Consider the following 19,227-nt stretch of genomic DNA (forward strand, 5'->3'; position numbering starts at 1 on the left):
TAGAAATGATGGGGCAGGGTGTTGAGGGATGAGTAGAAGTTTGCTGGCCAGAGAAGGTTGCAAGTACCGTGTGGGGCTCGGGGTCTGGGAGCTGTGCTGTGACGAAAGCAGGGTTGGGACCCACTCTCCATACACCCTATCTGCCAAAAACCTTGGGCTGAGATGAGCCAGGGTGCGCTGAAGTGAAGGCGGAGCCCCTAAGGCTGGCTTGGCGCACTCCAGAGCTGCAGGCCCCGGGTGCTTAGGAGAAATGCTCTCGCTGGCCACATAGTTCCTCCGTGGGAGCGGCTGGGCCGTCGCCGGGTCTGCTCATTCAAAACAACTTGACAGGAACCTTGGAGTCTCCAGTCCCCCAGATGTTTCTAGAGATGATGAGATTTAATCAGCTTTTATACTGAAAATTTTCAGTTTAATAACAGACTCATTTAAGCGGAAACCAGGGCTCAGGTTCTCATGCAAAGCAATGTGTGGCCGGAGCGTGGCGGGGCGCGGCCGTGGCGCCTTCTACTCGACAGTGGCGGGGACGATGGGCTTCTGTGTGAGGCCCGGGACCAGGTCCGCCTTTCGCAGGAGTCCTAGCCTCTCAGCCTCTCGATGCCGGAAGCTTCCCTGCAAGCTGGCAGCGGAGAAAAGTCTCCAGGCGGCTGGAGAGTGTGGCAGCAGCCTGGCAGGGGGGCGGGCTGGGGAGCCTCGGAGCAGGCCCAGGCCCAGGGCAGGAGCCGGGAGATGCTCCACCCGGGCCTCTCTGAAGTCGCAGGCTCGCTGGGTTGAAAACATGCTCCCCACGTGCCGCTTTGTTCCTCCAGAGTTGGGAGGACTGTGGGTGTCTTCTGTCCCCAATGCCCTCGGGCCCTACAGCGGGAGCCTGGGAACCCCAGACCAGGATGCTGCTTCTCAAGAGCCCGCCTCCTCGGAAGCCCAGCCAGCTGCGGGCCCCGCCGCCCGCCCCCAGCACCCGAGCACCTCGCCAGGTGCCCCGCGGGGAAGCCGTGTCCACGGGGCACAGAGGAGCGGCCCTGAACCCGTCTGGACTGCTCCCAGGGACTGCCCCCAGCCCCCAGAGCAGGGCTGGAGGGGCCTTCAGGCGTTTGCTCTCCCGCAGCACTCTCTGGCGGGTGTCCCTGGAGGCCTTGGACGGGGCCCAGCCTCCCGATGAAGCTGCGTTGGCGGCCAGGCCCTCACCTGTTATCAGCGGGTGACCCTTAGCAAGTTCGCTGGGGCCTCGGTTTCCCTGCCTGGAGAATGGGGCTGATCGCCCCTCCCTTTGTAAGTGGGTGAAGGGCTCATGATGGTGTGCAGGAAGCACTGGGCAGGAGCGGCTCCCAGAGGCGCTGGCTGTGACTGTCATGCTTGTTGTCACCCGTGTGGTCCTCGCGGGGCCAACTCTATAGTCGCACGATGAGACTTTCAAAGATGAAGTGTCAGGCTCGTGACCCAAGGCCCGGAAAGCGCTGGGCTCCTGGCGCCAGGAGCTCAGTCTGCAAAGTCTGCAGTGGGGGTCGGCCGTGGTGTTAGAGGGTGTCAGGGCAGGAGAGAGTGGCCTGAGGCTGCCCCCAGGACCCCCAGGCCCGCGCGGCCACGTCCCTCCCCTGGACATGCAGCAGGGCATTCGGGGCTGACGTCACCCTGCCCCCAGAGAGGGGCTGCCTGGGACCCAGGCAGAGTGTGTCGGTGTCATGTGAAAGCAGCAAGGGCTGACCCCGGGGTCCCCACGCCCTGAAATGTTTGCACGGGGGCCACCACCCCAGGCAAGCGCAGAGCCAGGAAGGGCCACGGCGCTCAGAGCCTGCAGGCAGGAGTCCAGGCCTTCCTGGGGTCCCCCAGCCCTGGGGCGGCAGGGGCTTCTCTCCTGGCCTTTCCGGGGGCAGGATTGAGGTGGCAGTGGGAACCCCATTCCAGACCCGGTCCTCTCCTGAAATAGAACCACAGCGTGGGGACCTCCTTGGGTTTGGGGGTCAGGGAGAGTGGGGGAGCCCCTCGTTCCCAGCATCTTGGCAGCTCTTCTGGCCTGGCAGTATTTTGGGAGGGGAGAAGGCAGCCACACGGAAAGAACAGAGCCACAAAGCAGGTTAACGAGTGAGGGAGACCCATTTGCCGTGCGCTTGCCGTGCCGTCCGTGGGAGCTAAGGCCGGGCCCGGGGCCGCGGTGTCTCACGCAGCTGTGGGCGTGCGCTCCCTGTCCAGGCTTCTGATCTATGGGGAGTACTGCAGCCATATGGAGCATGCCCAGAGCACGCTGAACCAGCTTCTCGCCGGCCGGGAGGACTTCAGACAGAAGGTCGAGGTAATGGGGGCTCCCGGCTGGTCTCCCGCTCACCTGCTCACTGGCCCCTTGCTTGCCCTTACTGGGGGAAGGTGGATGTGAGGGTGGCGATGGGACGGTTTCTCTAGATGTTTTTCTCGATGATTTTTTTCCCTTTGCATTTGTGGGGGGGAGGCAGGTGGAGGTAACTGGGTGACCCGAGGTCCCTGGGTGCAGCAGAGGCAGACCCCTGGGGCCACATCCGGCTCAGCAAGGGGCTGTGACTGACCCCTGACCCCAGGGGGACCCCAGGGGGACCCCAGGTGATGGACGTTTGCTGGGAGCCAAGAAGCCGCCCTCCCGTCACCGTCCCCACCCCAGGCTCAGGGCCAGTCTCTGGCACTTGTCCAGTTGCCCATGTGAGCCCCTCTCCAGGACCCCTTCGCCATCCCCCTTGTGGGGGGCAACTGAGCTGCTCCCTGAGGCTGGGATTCCCGTGTTGGATTTGGCCAGTCAAACCCTTTCCAGAGTGAATCCTGGTGCAGGGGCCCTGTGTTCTCGCAGTGCTGGGGGGCATGTCCCCTGGCGATACATGTTGCCCCTGTGTGTCTGGGAAATCAGTGGGGAGCCCCCAGTTCCCGAGGGTGACCCTGCCTTGGTGTGAGTGGGCTTCCCTGGGGGTCTCTAGGCAGGCCTGGTCAGCACCAGGCCAGGGGTGGCTCCGAGTCCCAGAGCCCTCGGGTGCCCACTGCAGACTCCTGGGGCTGCAAAGCGGCCGTGGGACCCTGCCCGCCTGCTGGGAAACCCACCCCTCTGCACACACCTGGTTTGGGAAGGGTCTGTGGGAGACCCCACCCGTTTGGGGAGCCAGGCCAGGGAGGGGCCGCACACCTGGGCCCCAGTTCGGGGCTTAGGTCTGCCGCCCCCCACCCGGGCTGCAGGATGGGAGCGTTGGGGTCCAGCGGCCCCGGCGAGGGCCCCCATCCCCCTGCTGCTCCCCTTGCCCAGGAATGCACGCTGAAGGTCCAGGACGGGAAGTTTAAGCTTCAAGACCTGCTCGTGGTGCCCATGCAGAGGGTCCTGAAGTACCACCTCCTTCTGAAGGTGAGCCCGCGGGGCGCGGGGTGGAGGTCCAGGTGCCGCCGGGGCCCGGGGTGGAGGCCCAGGTGCCGCCGGGGCGCGGGGTGGAGGCCCAGGTGCCGCCGGGGCACGGACGGGGCCACGCGGGCCGGCGTGAGAGGCAAGCGAGCGAATCCGCTCTCGCACACAGCCTGTGTGGCGCGCGTCAGGAATGTTTGTCACGGGGAACAGACAAGGGGAAACTGGGATTGAAATCTGTAAGAGAGCTGAACATTGAGGCAGAAATGTGTCTGCAGAGCAGGAGTAAGAGTGGCCTGGAGTGGGTCACTGAACCCAGTCTCTGAGCTTCCTGGCAGCCACGATAGAAATGGAAGTGGGAAATCCTTCTGGACAGACAGACCTGGGGAGAGACCGTGGTGTGTGTGTGGCGTGCGGCTCCTCGGTGGGTCCAGCCGTTACCGCTTATCCTGGAGCTTTGCCTCGTATTGCTTTCAAGTGCTCCCCGTTACCCCGGGGTTCGGGGACAGCCGGTCTCGAAGCAGTGTGTCCCCGGCTGAGGGCTTGCTGTCTGTGCTGGGTTGGGCGGCTGAGCCAGAGCCTGGGCCAGTGGGCAGGGACTTTGTCCTGAGGGTCTGGCTCTGTGCCCACACCCCGTGCCTGGTGGGGGCAAGGACGGAGGCTGGAGTCCCCGCATGGTGACCCGGGACTCCTCTCTCGCACGTGCAGGAACTTCTGAGCCATTCCACTGATCGGCCCGAGAGGCAGCAGCTCAAAGAAGCGTTGGAAGCCATGCAGGTGGGTGGGTAAACTGAGGCAAGGGAGGGGCCTGGCCAGCGTGGGACTTCACATACCAAGTCTGCGTGCTTTGACCGGATTTGGGCTCAGTGACAAGTGCTGTTCTATGACCGTAGAGGCAGCTTTTCCTGGGAAGACAACAGGCTGAGCAGGGCAGGGTGGTGGGTGGGAGCCAGCCCGGGACAGAAAGGGTGGGTGGAGGGGGCTTCAGGCACTCGCCCCAGGCGTCAGATCCCTAACCTCCCCGGCCTATGGCGACTTCCCTGGGCCTCCCTTCTTCCTGCTTTCCCGACTGTCCAAGGGCTCTTGCCAGGTCCCAGGCGCTGGACTCAGTCTGGGCCATCTGGCCCCTTGCTGCCCACTGCCCAGGCCTCCGGCTTTTGCTTCTGAAATGCCCTCCCCACCCAGCCATGCCGCCTCCTCTCCCCTCCTCCCTATGTCCATTGGAAGCCCACTGTGCAGGTAAGTCCCCAGAAGGAGAGCTCAGCTCATGCCCTCCCCTTGCTCTAAAGTCTTCTGTGGCTCTCCACTGTCCCCTGAGTCAGGCTCAGGCCCCCATCCTGGCACACAGACCCCCACGTGCCTGGCTTTGCAGCTGTGTTTACCACTGATGCCCTAAATTCCAGGCAAGCTTGGCCACTCCCATGCCCCTGTATGTGCTGCATCCTTTCCTATCCCTGTTGGTTCAGGCTGGATGTCCTCCTTGTCACCTGGCTGCACATCCTCGGTCTTTGCAAAGTGACATTTCCCAGGAGGATTGCCTCCCCCCGCCCCGCCCCTTGGGGATGGCTGTGCTGGGATAGTGCCATCACCCCTTTGTGCACATTGCTCCCTGATCATGGTCACCTGTGTCTAGCATGGGGTAGATCCCGTCAGCACTGCAACTGGGTAGAGGGACGACATGTCCCCAGCGCTTCCCAGGGTGAATGCTGATTTCTGTACTCTCTTGGATGAGCTCCTTCCAGAGGGCAGGGGTCTGTCTCCATCTGTGGCTTCAACCCCATCACCTGGCCCTTGGGTGGTCTGTGCGGGGGAGCGTCGCTGATGAGCCAGGCCCATCCTGGAATGTTTCTGCCTCAGATTCGCGCCCCCCCTCCCAGTGGGCTCCTTATAGGAATGGGCAGGGGGTGCTGGAGGGGAGGCTGGAACCAGTTCCCCACCATGGCCTGGCTCAGGGATTCCACCCAAGGCAGCTTGTCCTGCTGGGCGGGTCAGTGCCTCCAGCTGGTTTCTCAGGAACAGGGCTTGGGATCCCCTAGCACACCCCCTCCCCACGCCCTGGCGTGCTGGCTGCCTGTATTGCGGCGGGCACTGCCCCCTGGTGGCCGACAGGAGGGCAGCAGTGTGTGGACAGTCAGAGCTAGACCATGGGGGTCACCCGGTTCCACGAGGCTCTGCGGGAGTGGGGGGCCTGCCAGGTGCCCATTTTCCCAGAGCTGAGAAGTGGACTGGTCAGGCCTAGCTGGATGTTTTCTTCTAGTCTGAGCTGGAAGGGGGTCAAGTGACAGGGCAGAGAGAAGCCGTTCCAGGAGGCAGGGGTGTGGGATTCTTGCCCAATGACACATGCCATTTAGGGTTGGTTTTACCGTCCCAGCCTTACTTTACTCGTGTGTCAGGTGGGGTTTCAGAGACCTGCCCGCTGTGGGGCTGGTGGCAGGTGCTCTGAAAATGTGGATGGGGTTGGGAGTCGGCCGGCTGACCCCTCCCCGCCCCCGTTGTTTTCAGGACTTAGCAATGTACATAAACGAAGTTAAACGGGACAAGGAGACCCTGAAGAAAATCAGCGAATTTCAGAGTTCTATAGAAAACTTGGTAAGTGTGGCTGATTCTCTACAGAGTGGAGATTAATTAGGACCGCATGAACACATTTCAGAAATCACTTTCACGATCTCAATATTAAATGAACAGGCGGGTGGGGGAAGCAGGTGCAGCTGTGCACAGAGGTGGCCCCCTCGCCGAGAGGCAGGGTCTGGGGAAGGAATGGTACTGACCCCCCTCCCTCCCTCCCTGGCCTGGACTGAGGACAGAAGGGCTGTGGCTCCTGGGGGACCTGAGGCTCCTTAGGCTCCTTGCCCACCCGAGCTCCGCTGTGCTGTCCGCAGGAGGAGCAGTGGAGAGGGTTTGGCCGTTCTGTCTGGGAGCGGCGCTTGGCCCCTCCCCTCCCCTCCCCTCCCTTCCCTCCCTTCCCCTCCCTTCATTACTCAGGGCTGACACCTCACAGGACCCTCTCCCCAGCCTAGTTCATCAGAGGCTCGGCCTCCGGGTGTTGGGTGAGTCCTTGTGTCCTGTGGGAAGAGGAGATGAGCCGTCCCAGAAAGCAGACGCTTCCTTGCCAACCTGTAGCAACTTCTCAGAGATCCGCCGAATGTTTCAGCCAGGCTTTCTGTACCCTGACACCGCTGACATTTGGAGCTGGGCCATTCTCTGTTGTGGGGTCTGTGCTGCGCATTGTAGGGTATCGAGCACTCCTGTCTGTGCACCCACCTTCAGGGCTCCCAGACATCCCCGGACGTCCCCTGAGTACAGAGTTACCCTGACTGAGAACCACTGGTCTAACGCCAGACACTTTTCACTGTCTGGTCCCTGAATTGGGCAGAGTCCAGGTGACCCTGTCAGGGGCTCATGAACACAGAAGCCTTTGCAAAAGAAGGCCTGAATGCCCGGGCCGACACCTGGCACCCATGGGCCCTTTCCTCACCCACCAGGGTCCGAAGAGCCCAGAGGGAACTACGTGTACAAATGTAGTTTGTATAGAGAACCTCCCTGATGCGTCGTCAAGGAAAGAAAAAAGAAGTTGCAAAACTGCATTATGACACGACCCCATGTTTCTGTCTTTTTAGGAAGAGCTAGAAATGCCTGAGTGCAGAGGAGGTGAGGGACAGAGGGGCCCCAGCCCACCGGCAGTGGCGTTAGCGCCCCGCGGGGTCCCGGGCTGTCCGCCTTCCCCTCGCACTAAGGGCTATATGATGCAAGTTTTGGGGTTCTTAAAGTTTTTAGTTATGAATAATCGTGTTCCTTAAATAACAAAAAGGAAACAGTGGTGGTGAGCAGGTGTGGACCAGTCCCGGGGGCCGGACGCATGCTCAGTGCGCGCGTTTCTGCCGAGCCCACCACCCGCGGGCGCAGGAGACGCGGGGCCCAGAGGCGGGCAGCTGGGCGGCGTGCCCACCCCACCGCGCGTGACTCCAGCGCCGTGCTGCCCTCTGCCTTGGCCCGGCAGCTCCTGCGAAGTTCAGAAAACTCAGAAAGCCGCTGAGAACCGTCCATCATGGCACCATGGCCCGGCCCCGTTAACATGCTGGAACATTCCCTCCTTCCCTTTCCTGTCCGGGTAGACGGTCTCTTTGCAAGGCACACAGGGAGCGCGTCCAGACGCGCCTTCTCTGAATCAGAGCAGGGGGAGAGCCGAGCCCGACTGAAATCCCAGCAGACCAGAGCGGGATTGGACTCGAAGCCTGTTCCGTGGAGGGCGCCCCGCTGGCAGGCCCCGCGCCCCGCCCGCCCGCCATCTGATAGGCCCTGTTTGTTCTCCTCGGCTGGGTTTCCCAGGGTTGGGCGGCTGGCCCTTCCTACCGGGGCCCGGCTCTGGGCTCCACACAACGGCGGCCTGTTGCCATGACCCACGCCATCAATCGCTCCTTGTTCCCGCAGCGCTGAAGGGAGTGCTCGGCGGGCCTGGGGCAGGGCCCGCCCCCCCCCCCCCCCGCCATCCTCTCCTACCCCGACCTGCGCCCCAGCCCAGCCAGCAACCGCAGGCTTGCTTCGCCCCGGTCTGCCTTCCGTGTCTGCGGGAACCATACACGCTTGGGTGCCGGCCCGCCACCCTTCCTCTCCGTGTAGGTGCGAAGTTAGGGGGGCCCCGCTCTGGTGCTAGGGCTGACCGCCTTGCCCTTTCTTTCCAGCAAGTGAAACTGGAGGAATATGGGAGGCCGAAGATCGACGGGGAGCTGAAGGTCCGGTCCATAGTCAACCACACCAAACAAGATAGGTGAGCGGGCGGGCGGCCCCGGGCTGGGTGGCAGCCCCTTGTAGTCGGGCACCCGCTCCCCAGCGGCCTGGAAACGGCTTTTCCCGTGGGAAGAGCTGCCTGCACACTCAGTCCTGTGTTCCTCTGCTTTACTTGCTGCCTTCCTGCTCGGTGACAGCGTCCATGCCACGTCAGCCAGTGGCTGCCCTGCCCGTGGCCGGCACTGGGCGGAGCTAGAGGGCAGCCAGAGGCCCTGGCCTGCGAGCTCCCAGGCTCCCTGGGGCCGGCAGCGGCAGAGTGGCCACATGAGCTCTTGGCCGCATGCCTGCGAGGGAGTACTCGGGCAGGTGACAGGGAGGACTCCAGATGCATGGCCCCTGCTTGTTCAGAGCCCTCCACGTGCACCTGCTGTGTGCAGGCCTGGGGCTGTGGCTGCAGTCATGGTAGATAGGGGTCCTGTCCCTCTGGGGCTCTCATCTAGTGGGGGATGGAGCATGGAGGCCTGGGGAGCCCATATGAGCCTTGAGCCCTGGGGGCCGGTAGTCAAGGAGGGCTTCCTGGAGGAGTCGTATGGAGCAGCTCAGACCTGCTGGGGGGCGGGTCAGAGTTTGGCAGCTGAGCCAGGCAGTGGGGTGGGGCTCAGGCTCGGAGAGGGACCAGCTCTGCTGCTGCCCACCCCAGGCACACGATGGCTGTCCCGGGACCTCAGAGCACGGGGCACTGGGTGTGCTGACGGCCTCCTGGCCGCACTGCTGGGCCAGGTACTTGTTTCTGTTCGACAAGGTGGTCATTGTCTGCAAGAGAAGAGGCTACAGCTATGAGCTGAAGGAGGTCATCGAGCTCCTCTTCCACAAGATGACCGACGACCCCATGAACAACAAGGACGTCAAGAAGGTAGGCCCCAGGCTGCCTGCTGGTGACAGCAGGGCCCTCTGGGGCTGAGGGAGGCGTCGCGGGGTGGCCTTGAGAACAGGGCGAGCCGCTCTGGAAGTCAGCACTGACCCGCGACTGGGTGGCTGCGCCGGGCGAACAGGCCTTCCCTTCTGTCACCCTCTTGTCCCTCTGCCTTCTGTTGACAGCAAGCCCAGCACTTCCTGGCCCTCTGTCTTTGAATCTTCGCTGGGGGTGGGCATCACTGGGATCAGGGCCCCCGGGTGAGGGGACCGCAGAGCGGCTCTGCAGAGAGCCAGACTTTAGACCGTGGCCATCTGATCTCAGCCCACATTGCCCCCTGCAATAAGCAGCCCTTCCTTTGGACGGGGGGCTCTGGGCAGGCCTAACTGTGGGTTGTTAGACACCCATGTCCAGCCGGTGGGCCAGGGCTGTTGGGGGGCGAGGCTGTGGCTGCTGGGGGGGGGCCACGACTCCGGAGGGTGGAACCATGGATGCTGGGGTGCCACCCCCTCTGGTTCGGCCCTGCTTCAGCAGAGGCTTCTGCACCCCAGGGCTTGAGCACCACCCACCGTGTGCATCCCTGGCTAGATTTGGGGGCCAGGAGCCAATGTGCTAAAAATCCCAGACTCTGGACTTCAGAGCTCACAATGTAGGATGCGGGTTCCACGTGGAAGGGCTGACCCACTCAACCCCACCTGAAGTCTGAAACAACTCCTGAGGCTTGGGGCCGAAGACATAGCCCCCCCCCGGGTCCCAGCCCCTGGCACCTCTCCTCTGGGAGGCAGAGCCTTGCCCCTGGCGGTGGTGGGTCCTGGGCTGTGGTACCCGGTGCCGGGTCACGCTGAGCCTCTTACGATCTGTCTCCCCTTTTCCTCCCCTCTCCTCATGCCTCCTAGTCTCATGGGAAAATGGTAAGCACCTGGGTCCTCCTTTGCTTTCCTCCCCTCAGGGCCCAGCCGGCCCTTCCTTTCTGAGCCTGCGTGGCAGTGGGGACCCCGAGTGGACCTGAGGAGGGCCAGGCTCCTGGGTTTCTTTTTCTTTCATCCTGCTCCCTGTGCCTTCAACAGGACGGTGGTGTGTATCCATGATTTCGGACTGCCATTACAGAGGGTAGAAAGGAAGGCCCACCTGCCTGCCCCAGCCCCACCCTCTCCCATTCCCCAGAGCGGAAGGACCCCCGGCTTTGGCAGGGCTTTGGTGTATTCTCACGGTGTCCTTCTCCACCTTCCTGTCTTCCCTCCCTCCCTCCCTCCCTCCTTTCCTCCTCCCTTCTCTTCCTCCCTCCTTCCCCCTGTTATGTTCCCTCTGTCCCTCCTCCCTCTTCCCTTCCCTCCCTCCCTCCTTGCTTTTCTTCTTCCTTCCCTCCCTCCCTTCTCTGTTCCCTCCCTCCCCCTCCNCTGCTGTGTGCAGGCCTGGGGCTGTGGCTGCAGTCATGGTAGATAGGGGTCCTGTCCCTCTGGGGCTCTCATCTAGTGGGGGATGGAGCATGGAGGCCTGGGGAGCCCATATGAGCCTTGAGCCCTGGGGGCCGGTAGTCAAGGAGGGCTTCCTGGAGGAGTCGTATGGAGCAGCTCAGACCTGCTGGGGGGCGGGTCAGAGTTTGGCAGCTGAGCCAGGCAGTGGGGTGGGGCTCAGGCTCGGAGAGGGACCAGCTCTGCTGCTGCCCACCCCAGGCACACGATGGCTGTCCCGGGACCTCAGAGCACGGGGCACTGGGTGTGCTGACGGCCTCCTGGCCGCACTGCTGGGCCAGGTACTTGTTTCTGTTCGACAAGGTGGTCATTGTCTGCAAGAGAAGAGGCTACAGCTATGAGCTGAAGGAGGTCATCGAGCTCCTCTTCCACAAGATGACCGACGACCCCATGAACAACAAGGACGTCAAGAAGGTAGGCCCCAGGCTGCCTGCTGGTGACAGCAGGGCCCTCTGGGGCTGAGGGAGGCGTCGCGGGGTGGCCTTGAGAACAGGGCGAGCCGCTCTGGAAGTCAGCACTGACCCGCGACTGGGTGGCTGCGCCGGGCGAACAGGCCTTCCCTTCTGTCACCCTCTTGTCCCTCTGCCTTCTGTTGACAGCAAGCCCAGCACTTCCTGGCCCTCTGTCTTTGAATCTTCGCTGGGGGTGGGCATCACTGGGATCAGGGCCCCCGGGTGAGGGGACCGCAGAGCGGCTCTGCAGAGAGCCAGACTTTAGACCGTGGCCATCTGATCTCAGCCCACATTGCCCCCTGCAATAAGCAGCCCTTCCTTTGGACGGGGGGCTCTGGGCAGGCCTAACTGTGGGTTGTTAGACACCCATGTCCAGCCGGTGGGCCAGGGCTGTTGGGGGGCGAGGCTGTGGCTGCTGGGGGGGGGCCACGACTCCGGAGGGTGGAACCATGGATGCTGGGGTGCCACCCCCTCTGGTTCGGCCCTGCTTCAGCAGAGGCTTCTGCACCCCAGGGCTTGAGCACCACCCACCGTGTGCATCCCTGGCTAGATTTGGGGGCCAGGAGCCAATGTGCTAAAAATCCCAGACTCTGGACTTCAGAGCTCACAATGTAGGATGCGGGTTCCACGTGGAAGGGCTGACCCACTCAACCCCACCTGAAGTCTGAAACAACTCCTGAGGCTTGGGGCCGAAGACATAGCCCCCCCCCGGGTCCCAGCCCCTGGCACCTCTCCTCTGGGAGGCAGAGCCTTGCCCCTGGCGGTGGTGGGTCCTGGGCTGTGGTACCCGGTGCCGGGTCACGCTGAGCCTCTTACGATCTGTCTCCCCTTTTCCTCCCCTCTCCTCATGCCTCCTAGTCTCATGGGAAAATGGTAAGCACCTGGGTCCTCCTTTGCTTTCCTCCCCTCAGGGCCCAGCCGGCCCTTCCTTTCTGAGCCTGCGTGGCAGTGGGGACCCCGAGTGGACCTGAGGAGGGCCAGGCTCCTGGGTTTCTTTTTCTTTCATCCTGCTCCCTGTGCCTTCAACAGGACGGTGGTGTGTATCCATGATTTCGGACTGCCATTACAGAGGGTAGAAAGGAAGGCCCACCTGCCTGCCCCAGCCCCACCCTCTCCCATTCCCCAGAGCGGAAGGACCCCCGGCTTTGGCAGGGCTTTGGTGTATTCTCACGGTGTCCTTCTCCACCTTCCTGTCTTCCCTCCCTCCCTCCCTCCCTCCTTTCCTCCTCCCTTCTCTTCCTCCCTCCTTCCCCCTGTTATGTTCCCTCTGTCCCTCCTCCCTCTTCCCTTCCCTCCCTCCCTCCTTGCTTTTCTTCTTCCTTCCCTCCCTCCCTTCTCTGTTCCCTCCCTCCCCCTCCTTGTCTCCTTCCCCGTCTCCTCCCTCCCTCCCTCCCTTCTTCCTTACTCCCTCCATCTTTTCCAACACAAATGGGCTCCGACTTCCCACACTCCTTCCTGGGCCCCTTCGCAAGCCCCTAGAGATGGCCAGGACTGTGGGTGGTCAAGGCAGCTGTGGGCTGGCTCTGCTTCAGGCTCCCCCAGCCCACGGCCTTCTGCAGCCTTTGGTTTGGTTTGGTTTCTGTTGTTTTACTTCAGAGCAGTGCGTTTTTTAGCCTCACATTTAGGAACTGAAAGTGGGTGGACCGGGGTGGTGGAAGGGCCCCAGCCAGTTCTGAGCACAGGCTCCCGGGGGACCCCGCGTGATCATAGACGCGGCCCCGGCTGAGCCCGCGGAGAATTCAGTTGAGGGCACACCTTGGAGGAGGTGGCAGAGGGGTCCTGGGACATCTTGTTTGAGGGGGGTGCGCACACACACGTGCTTACACACATTCACGTGTGTGCAGGCACGAGTACCCGGTACACACGCAGGTACACACTGGTGCACACGCAGGCACAAGTACCCGGTACACACACACGTACACACGTGTGCACACGCAGGTGCAGGCACGAGGGTCCCATACACACACACGTACACACGTGTGCACACGCAGGCCCGAGTACCCAGTACACACACAGGTACACACGTGTGCACACGCAGGTGCAGGCACGAGTGCCTGGTACACACGCAGGTACACACTGTGCACACGCAGGTGCAGGCACGAGGGTCCCATACACACACACGTACACACGTGTGCACACGCAGGCCCGAGTACCCGGTACACACGCAGGTACATACGTGTGCACACGCAGGTGCAGGCATGAGTGCCTGGTACACGCACATTCACACGTGTGCACACGCAGGCACAAGCATCCTGTACGCATGCACACGTGTGTCCGTGGGCCCCAGGCCAGCTGCGAGCCTGTCCCCTTCTCCTCCCGCAGTGGTCCTATGGCTTCTATTTAATTCATCTCCAAGGGAAGCAGGGCTTCCAGTTCTTCTGCAAGACGGAGGACATGAAGCGGAGATGGATGGAACAGTTCGAGATGGCCATGTGAGTGCAGCGAGCCGCGGCGTGGGGGCCGGGGGAGTCCCAGGGCGAGTTCGTCCGGGACCCCCACAGGCAGGGATTTCAAATGCCTAGAAACCGAGACAGGCTCTGTCACCCCAAGACCCCAGGCCTTCGTTGTTTTATGATCTGCCTGGGGCACAGCGGGCCGGTGAGGGGCCAGTGGCGGCTGCAGTGCCAGTGGACACCTGGTGACCTGTGTCCTCAGGGCCTTATGGATGGCTGGACTGTCACTTCTTTGTGAAGGGCTCTGTTTCCATGGAATCTAGAAGGAGCCCCAATATGTCCAACAGAGAAAGGGGATCCGTGGGGTCCCCAGACACACCGGACCCTGAGGCCAGACTGGGGTCCTGGAGTCAGGCAGGCCGGGGGCCCCCAGGCGGGAGCACTCCCCTCCCTGCTAAACACCGCGGTTCCGCCTCTCACGGCTGGCCCTGCCGGCTTTGTCGCCCCCTGCATCCGGCCCTCGCGCCGTCTGATCGTGGACGTGTTCCGAGGGAACGCTGCACAGCAGTGCGTGTCCCCTGCCTGCTTCCGCGTGCTCATGCTGAGCTAAGCGTGCCGTCTGTTTAGATTTTGAATCTCAGGCTTGCATACGGTGAAGCCCCTAAGGGCACGTTGGCTGAGTGGTGACACATCCCGCGCCTGCCGGAAACCCTTGTCAAGAAGAGCCCCTTCCCATCCTCCCAGAAGGCACGCGTGCCAGCCCCCACTCAGAGCCTCACTCTGCCCGGGGTGTCGGGGCAGGTGCAGCCTGCGGCCTGGCCTCCTGACCTGCGGCCCAGCCTGCTCCTGAGCCTGGCCGGCCCCCAGGTCGACCCCGCTTCGGTGGAGCTCAGGCCGTCTGGGCCTCTTTCCCTCCGGTCAGGTCCAACATCAAGCCCGACAAGGCCAACGCCAACCACCACAACTTCCAGATGCACACCTTTGACAAGACCACCAACTGCAAAGCCTGCAGAATGTTCCTCAGGTGAGGAGGCCGCCCACCGCAGGCCCTACGTGCCCGCCCCCAAGAGAGCATGTCCCCCTCGCTCTGACCCCCCCCATGCCTGGCCGGCCCTGTGCTGGGCCCAGAGGGGCTGGAGGGTGTCCCTTCAGTGTCAGACCATCCTGTCTGGGCCCTCGGTGTTCTAGATCGAGCCGGGAGGGGAGGGGGCTGTCCCTGTGGGTGCCCCGGGCCCGCCGTGCCGGGCGGCAGAGCAAGGCTGGGAGAGGTCTGGGAGGAGAGCCAGCACCGGGCGGCATGTGAGGGCGAGGGTCTCAGGGGCCCGGGGCTTCGAGGGCTGGGTGATCCGTGGGGCCGATGGCAAGGTGGGCCTGCTGGTCTTTCTTGACCTTGGCTTGGTGTCATCCTCACTTCCCGCCCTCCCCCTGCGCAGGGGCACCTTTTACCAGGGCTACCTGTGTACCAAGTGTGGTGTCGGGGCACACAAGGAGTGTCTGGAGGTGACTCCTCCCTGCAAGATCAGTGAGTACCGACCCCCGCCCCGCCGCAGCGCACAAGCCTCCAGGGCTGCTCCTGGGGGCACCATGACCCGCTCAGAGCTGAGGGGCCCATGGCTCACAGCTGCCCTGGTACTTCCCTTCTGGCCTGGCCGCCTTCGCACATTCTCCTTTCCCACCTCTGAGACTCCATGGGGTAGGGATCCGATGAGAAAACCAGGGCTCAGAGAGGGGAGGACACCTGCCTCGGGTCACACAGCACCAAGAGGCCCCGCCGGTGGGGGCATTCCCTGCCTAAGCGCTCCCTCCTCACTGGGGGGCTCCCGCGCTTCTCTCTGCCTCTTTGCACCCCTGCCCCATTCCGGTTTTAAGCTTGCAGAACCTGCACCCCACAATGGGCGCAGAACGTTATTGGCCATTGCATGGTGGTTTCTGATCCCAGAGAAACACTGATTGTGACTGTTCCCAACCCCTGGTTCTCCTGCACGCAGACAGATCCAGCCTTCCTGAGTCACGCCTACAGCCACGTTCGCAGATGGTTTGCGCGCACATGTGCACATGCACGCGGGCACGCACGGCACCTACAGGGCTCCCATGCTTACCGTGCCTGCATTTCAGGGGGGAAGCGGAGGCTCAGGGAGTGGGGGGACCCGAGCCTGCCCGGCTGTCATCCAGCCTGCCCAGGCTCCTCTGGGGGATGCAACAGCTGGACGGGCAGCCAGGAAGCCCGAGATGGTTCGGAGCCGCCACAAGCAGGGCCGGCTGAGCCCTGGATCAGGGGACAGCAGGTGCCCAGGCTTCTATTGCAGCACGAGCCTGGGGGCGGGGAACCTGCCGAGGGTCAGCTCTGCTCCCCGCACTTCACGTGGGTGCCGCCGGTCCTCCTACATCCCCCTGAGACGGTCCGTTGCCCTGTGTCCACACTCAGAGACGGGGTTAGCTCAGTCCAGGGAGACGGAAGACCCCATCAGGTCTGCTTGTCTCCCTGAGACACCACCAGCAGAACAGAAGATTTTGTCTGTCCTCCATTTACTGTGACAGCTGGCCTGGCGCCCTGACCTGCGAGGAGGGTCCGACAGGTCAGGCAGACCCCCTCCTCTGGCCACAGGCCCGATGCAGCCCCCTCCGCCCCATGAGCCTCCTCTGGGCTGGAAGTCCCGGCCAGAGCCCAGGGGCGCGAGCAGGGCTCTTCAGCTTTGCCCATCGATAGCGCCCTCTGGTGGCCGCGTTCCCTCACACGGGCGACGGGACAGTTCATGTCTCCTGGCTTTTTTTTTCCTGATCCTAAAAGTAACATACTTACCAAAAATTGAGGGACAAAAAGAGAAGACGTGGAAAAAAAAATAAATATCAGCACTTCACTTATAAAGAAGTAACCAAAGGTGGTGTTTGATGTATTTCAAGTTTTCTATTTTAGAATGAACGTTTCTGGGTTTTTAGTCTCCTGATGATTAAGTGCTCATTTCCCATAGAAAATTTGGGAAACATAAGAAAGAGTAAAGGAGCAGATCATCCATTCACGATCTCACCAGACAGATACAACCACCATTCACCGTCACGCCCCGTTCCCTCTGCCACCGCCACACGGGCCTCCCCCCCAATCTTGTCTCGTGTTTTTGTGCTTTTCATCGTGCCTACAATTGGGGTCTCACCAGACGGGCAATTTTGTATCTTTCATAAGCCGAAGTTGTCATGGGCATCCACCCCATGTCATTAAGAGCCCACGCTGGGGACCTGGTTTTATTCCGGAGAGTTCCGCGCTGGGTCCAGCACTCTTGCCACTCGTGCTGGGCTTGGGCTCTGGGCTGTGCCCGTGACCGCAGCAAGGCAGGTTTCCCTGTGTGTTGCCGCCAGGGCCAGGCTGTCCCGGAATGGTGCTGCCCACCCACGCCGCCCAGAGAGCCTCTCCCCGGGGAAGCCTTGCTGCTGCCTTCCTTGTGGGCCCAGCGATGGCACTGCCCCTCCCCGCTCGATGCCCACTGAGCCCGTAGTCTCTGTTGTCTAGGGGCCGCCGGAAACTGTCTGTCTGAAGCAGTCTGCCCGTGCGTGTCCCATGGTGTTGAAGTCACATTAGCCACACATGTTAGCCGTTGTGGTCCCTGCTTTGTCTGGCGGTGGAGGGGTGGCCCCGTGTGTCGATGGCTGGGGCCCAGCCGGGTACTGCTTCCCCCCCGGGGCACCCCGAGGCAGACAGGAAGAATCTTTGGAACATCTGGCAAGCAGAGGTGCCCCATGTCCGTGAGCGAGCGTGCCGGCAGATACCCGGTGTGTGTCCTGACGCCTCTTGTCACCTGCCCATGGCAGGCCTCCCTAATCAGGCGTGCGAAGTTTGCCTTTGAGCCCATGTTCCACCAGGGATTTGGGGCAGCTGCCGCCCTTGGAGCGGGGTCAGCCCAGGCAGGAAACCCGTTTGCCAGTCTGTGTTCCCCGGGGACCCTACAGCCAGCGCTCCGAATGTGCCAGCAGAAGTCATTGAGAGACACTCGTGGTCGCCGGCTGTGCTCACGTGGTGGGAGTCCCCCTCCCCGGGGCCTTGCTGCTGGTGGCTTGTCCGCTGACACCTCACGTGCTTCCTTTTCAGGTTCTCCTGCAGACCTGGTGAGTCCTACAAACTGTTCCCTTCCACCACTCTGCACCCCACGCAGCCCTGCATTCCCTGAGCTGGAAACACCTTGTTGTTCAGGAATCAATCTCACCACTCCTGGGGCCACCCTGGCTGGCGCACAGGCCACTGTTGGTCACCTGGGACCTTCGATTTCCTTCGTGGGCCTCGGTAGACGTGGGTCCTTGTGTCACAGGCAGCTGGAGGCCCTGACAGCGGTCACCCTGGCCCGGCTGCCCACCTGTTCTGCTTGCCCTGTGACTTGTGGGTGCCCAGCTCTGTGACAGGCATCCACCCACCTGCCCCACATCCTGATGGAGCTTAGAGCCCTCTGTGCAGCCAACGTAGGGCAGACATCCCCGCCGTGGGGTCCAAATTAACCAGCACTTATGGGGTGCCTGCTAGGCCTTGTGTGTGGTACAAAAATGCCCTCTTGGAGGAGGAAAGACCTAGCACTCGGTTGCATGCAGCAGACATGTCCCAGACAGAGATGACAAGGCCCAGGCTCAGAGCAGGGAGGCCCCTGGGGCTGGCACGGTCAGGGCAACCTCCTGGAGGAGGTGGGAGTTAATGGTGAGGGATGGATGTCCCAGGACAACGGAGGGGCACCGAGGTGGAGGGCGTAGGTAAGAACAAGGGAGGGGTTGTCACAAGCTGAAGGAGTGTCACGACTGCCTGTGGGACCCTGGGATGTGTCCCTCTCCTCTCCCTGCTGCCTGCCTCGACCCTTGTCTCTTGGGGGGGTCGGGGTGGAGGGCAGGGAGTGTGGACGCCTGGGCAGCCCTCCCTGATCACTGGTTTGTCCTTGCCCTCACAGGATGCCTCTGGAGCAGGACCGGGTGAGTCTGGGGCTCGGGCCCTCTCAGCTGCCGTCCAGGTCTGCGGTCACTCTGGGGGCCGGGCCTGGGCCACTGTGACCGCCCAGCCTCACCAGGCCTTCTGGGCTCCAGGCTCCTAGGCAGAGTGCTCCCTCTAAAGACACATCCCCGGGGGGCCAGGGCCCAGTGCCCCCTGTTTTTGCACCACGTGGCTGGAACGTGGCTTTTAACTGTTGAGGGCGGAAGGCGTCACGAGCCAAGCTGTGCAGTCTGAGCTGTGCTGGGTCACTATGGCCTGATGGTCAAGGAGCAAAACCAGAGCCACGCTGTGCCCAAGGGACATGCGTGTCTGGGCCAGGCCTGCAGACAGGCTCACGTGGGGTGTCAGAGCGGAACTCAGGCCATGAGCGCCCTGCAGATGCCTGGGGCGCCCAGCCGGGACCCCCACTTCAGCCCCAGAGCCGCTCCAACCAGCTGTGTGTGCCCTTAGCCAGCCCCTGGGCTTCGCTCACCCCTGGTCCCCCATCTCCGCCTTGAGGGGTACCCCGTGTCCTGCTCCGCACACGGACTCTCAGTCACAGATTGGAACGGGGTCTGGAGGAAAACATGGGAAGTGCCCCTTAAAGTAAGCGGCTGCTGCTGTAATGAGCCCCTGAATCCATTAGTCACATGGTTTACTCGTGACACTTAACAACGGGACCTGGAGTCTCACAGGAAGAACTTAGGGTCCCTCACCCAGGAGCCCTTGGGGGCCGAGGTCACTGGTGGGCGGGCTGCCAGCCAGGACCAAGCCACTGAGCGAGGAGCCCCCCCGCCCTGTACCCGCAGGTCCCAAGATGGTGGCCGTGCAGAATTACCATGGCAACCCAGCTCCCCCCGGGAAGCCAGTGCTGACCTTCCAGACGGGCGATGTGATCGAGCTGCTGCGAGGCGACCCCGAGACTCAGTGGTGGGAGGTGGGTCCTGGGGCCCGGAGGGGCAGGGCTGGGGGTTAGGGACCATCCCCGGTGGAGGG

General features: G+C 62.5%; 1 protein-coding gene across 1 annotated transcript in view; it reads left to right on the top strand.

Annotated features, from left to right (window-relative positions):
- The window catches only part of VAV2 (vav guanine nucleotide exchange factor 2), a 143,825-nt gene that overhangs the window by 108,665 nt on the left and 15,933 nt on the right, over positions 1-19,227 (top strand). Inside the window, exons 10-22 of the mRNA XM_034663750.1 lie at positions 2,185-2,284; positions 3,251-3,346; positions 4,049-4,117; positions 5,843-5,929; positions 8,020-8,105; positions 8,846-8,978; positions 9,875-9,889; positions 13,225-13,334; positions 14,218-14,319; positions 14,729-14,817; positions 17,374-17,390; positions 18,212-18,233; positions 19,041-19,168. Of these exons, the coding sequence (XP_034519641.1) occupies positions 2,185-2,284; positions 3,251-3,346; positions 4,049-4,117; positions 5,843-5,929; positions 8,020-8,105; positions 8,846-8,978; positions 9,875-9,889; positions 13,225-13,334; positions 14,218-14,319; positions 14,729-14,817; positions 17,374-17,390; positions 18,212-18,233; positions 19,041-19,168 (1,054 nt within the window). The remainder of the gene's footprint in view (positions 1-2,184; positions 2,285-3,250; positions 3,347-4,048; positions 4,118-5,842; positions 5,930-8,019; positions 8,106-8,845; positions 8,979-9,874; positions 9,890-13,224; positions 13,335-14,217; positions 14,320-14,728; positions 14,818-17,373; positions 17,391-18,211; positions 18,234-19,040; positions 19,169-19,227) is intronic.

Source organism: Ailuropoda melanoleuca, chromosome 7, assembly GCF_002007445.2.
Source record: "Ailuropoda melanoleuca isolate Jingjing chromosome 7, ASM200744v2, whole genome shotgun sequence".
NCBI lineage: Eukaryota > Metazoa > Chordata > Mammalia > Carnivora > Ursidae > Ailuropoda > Ailuropoda melanoleuca.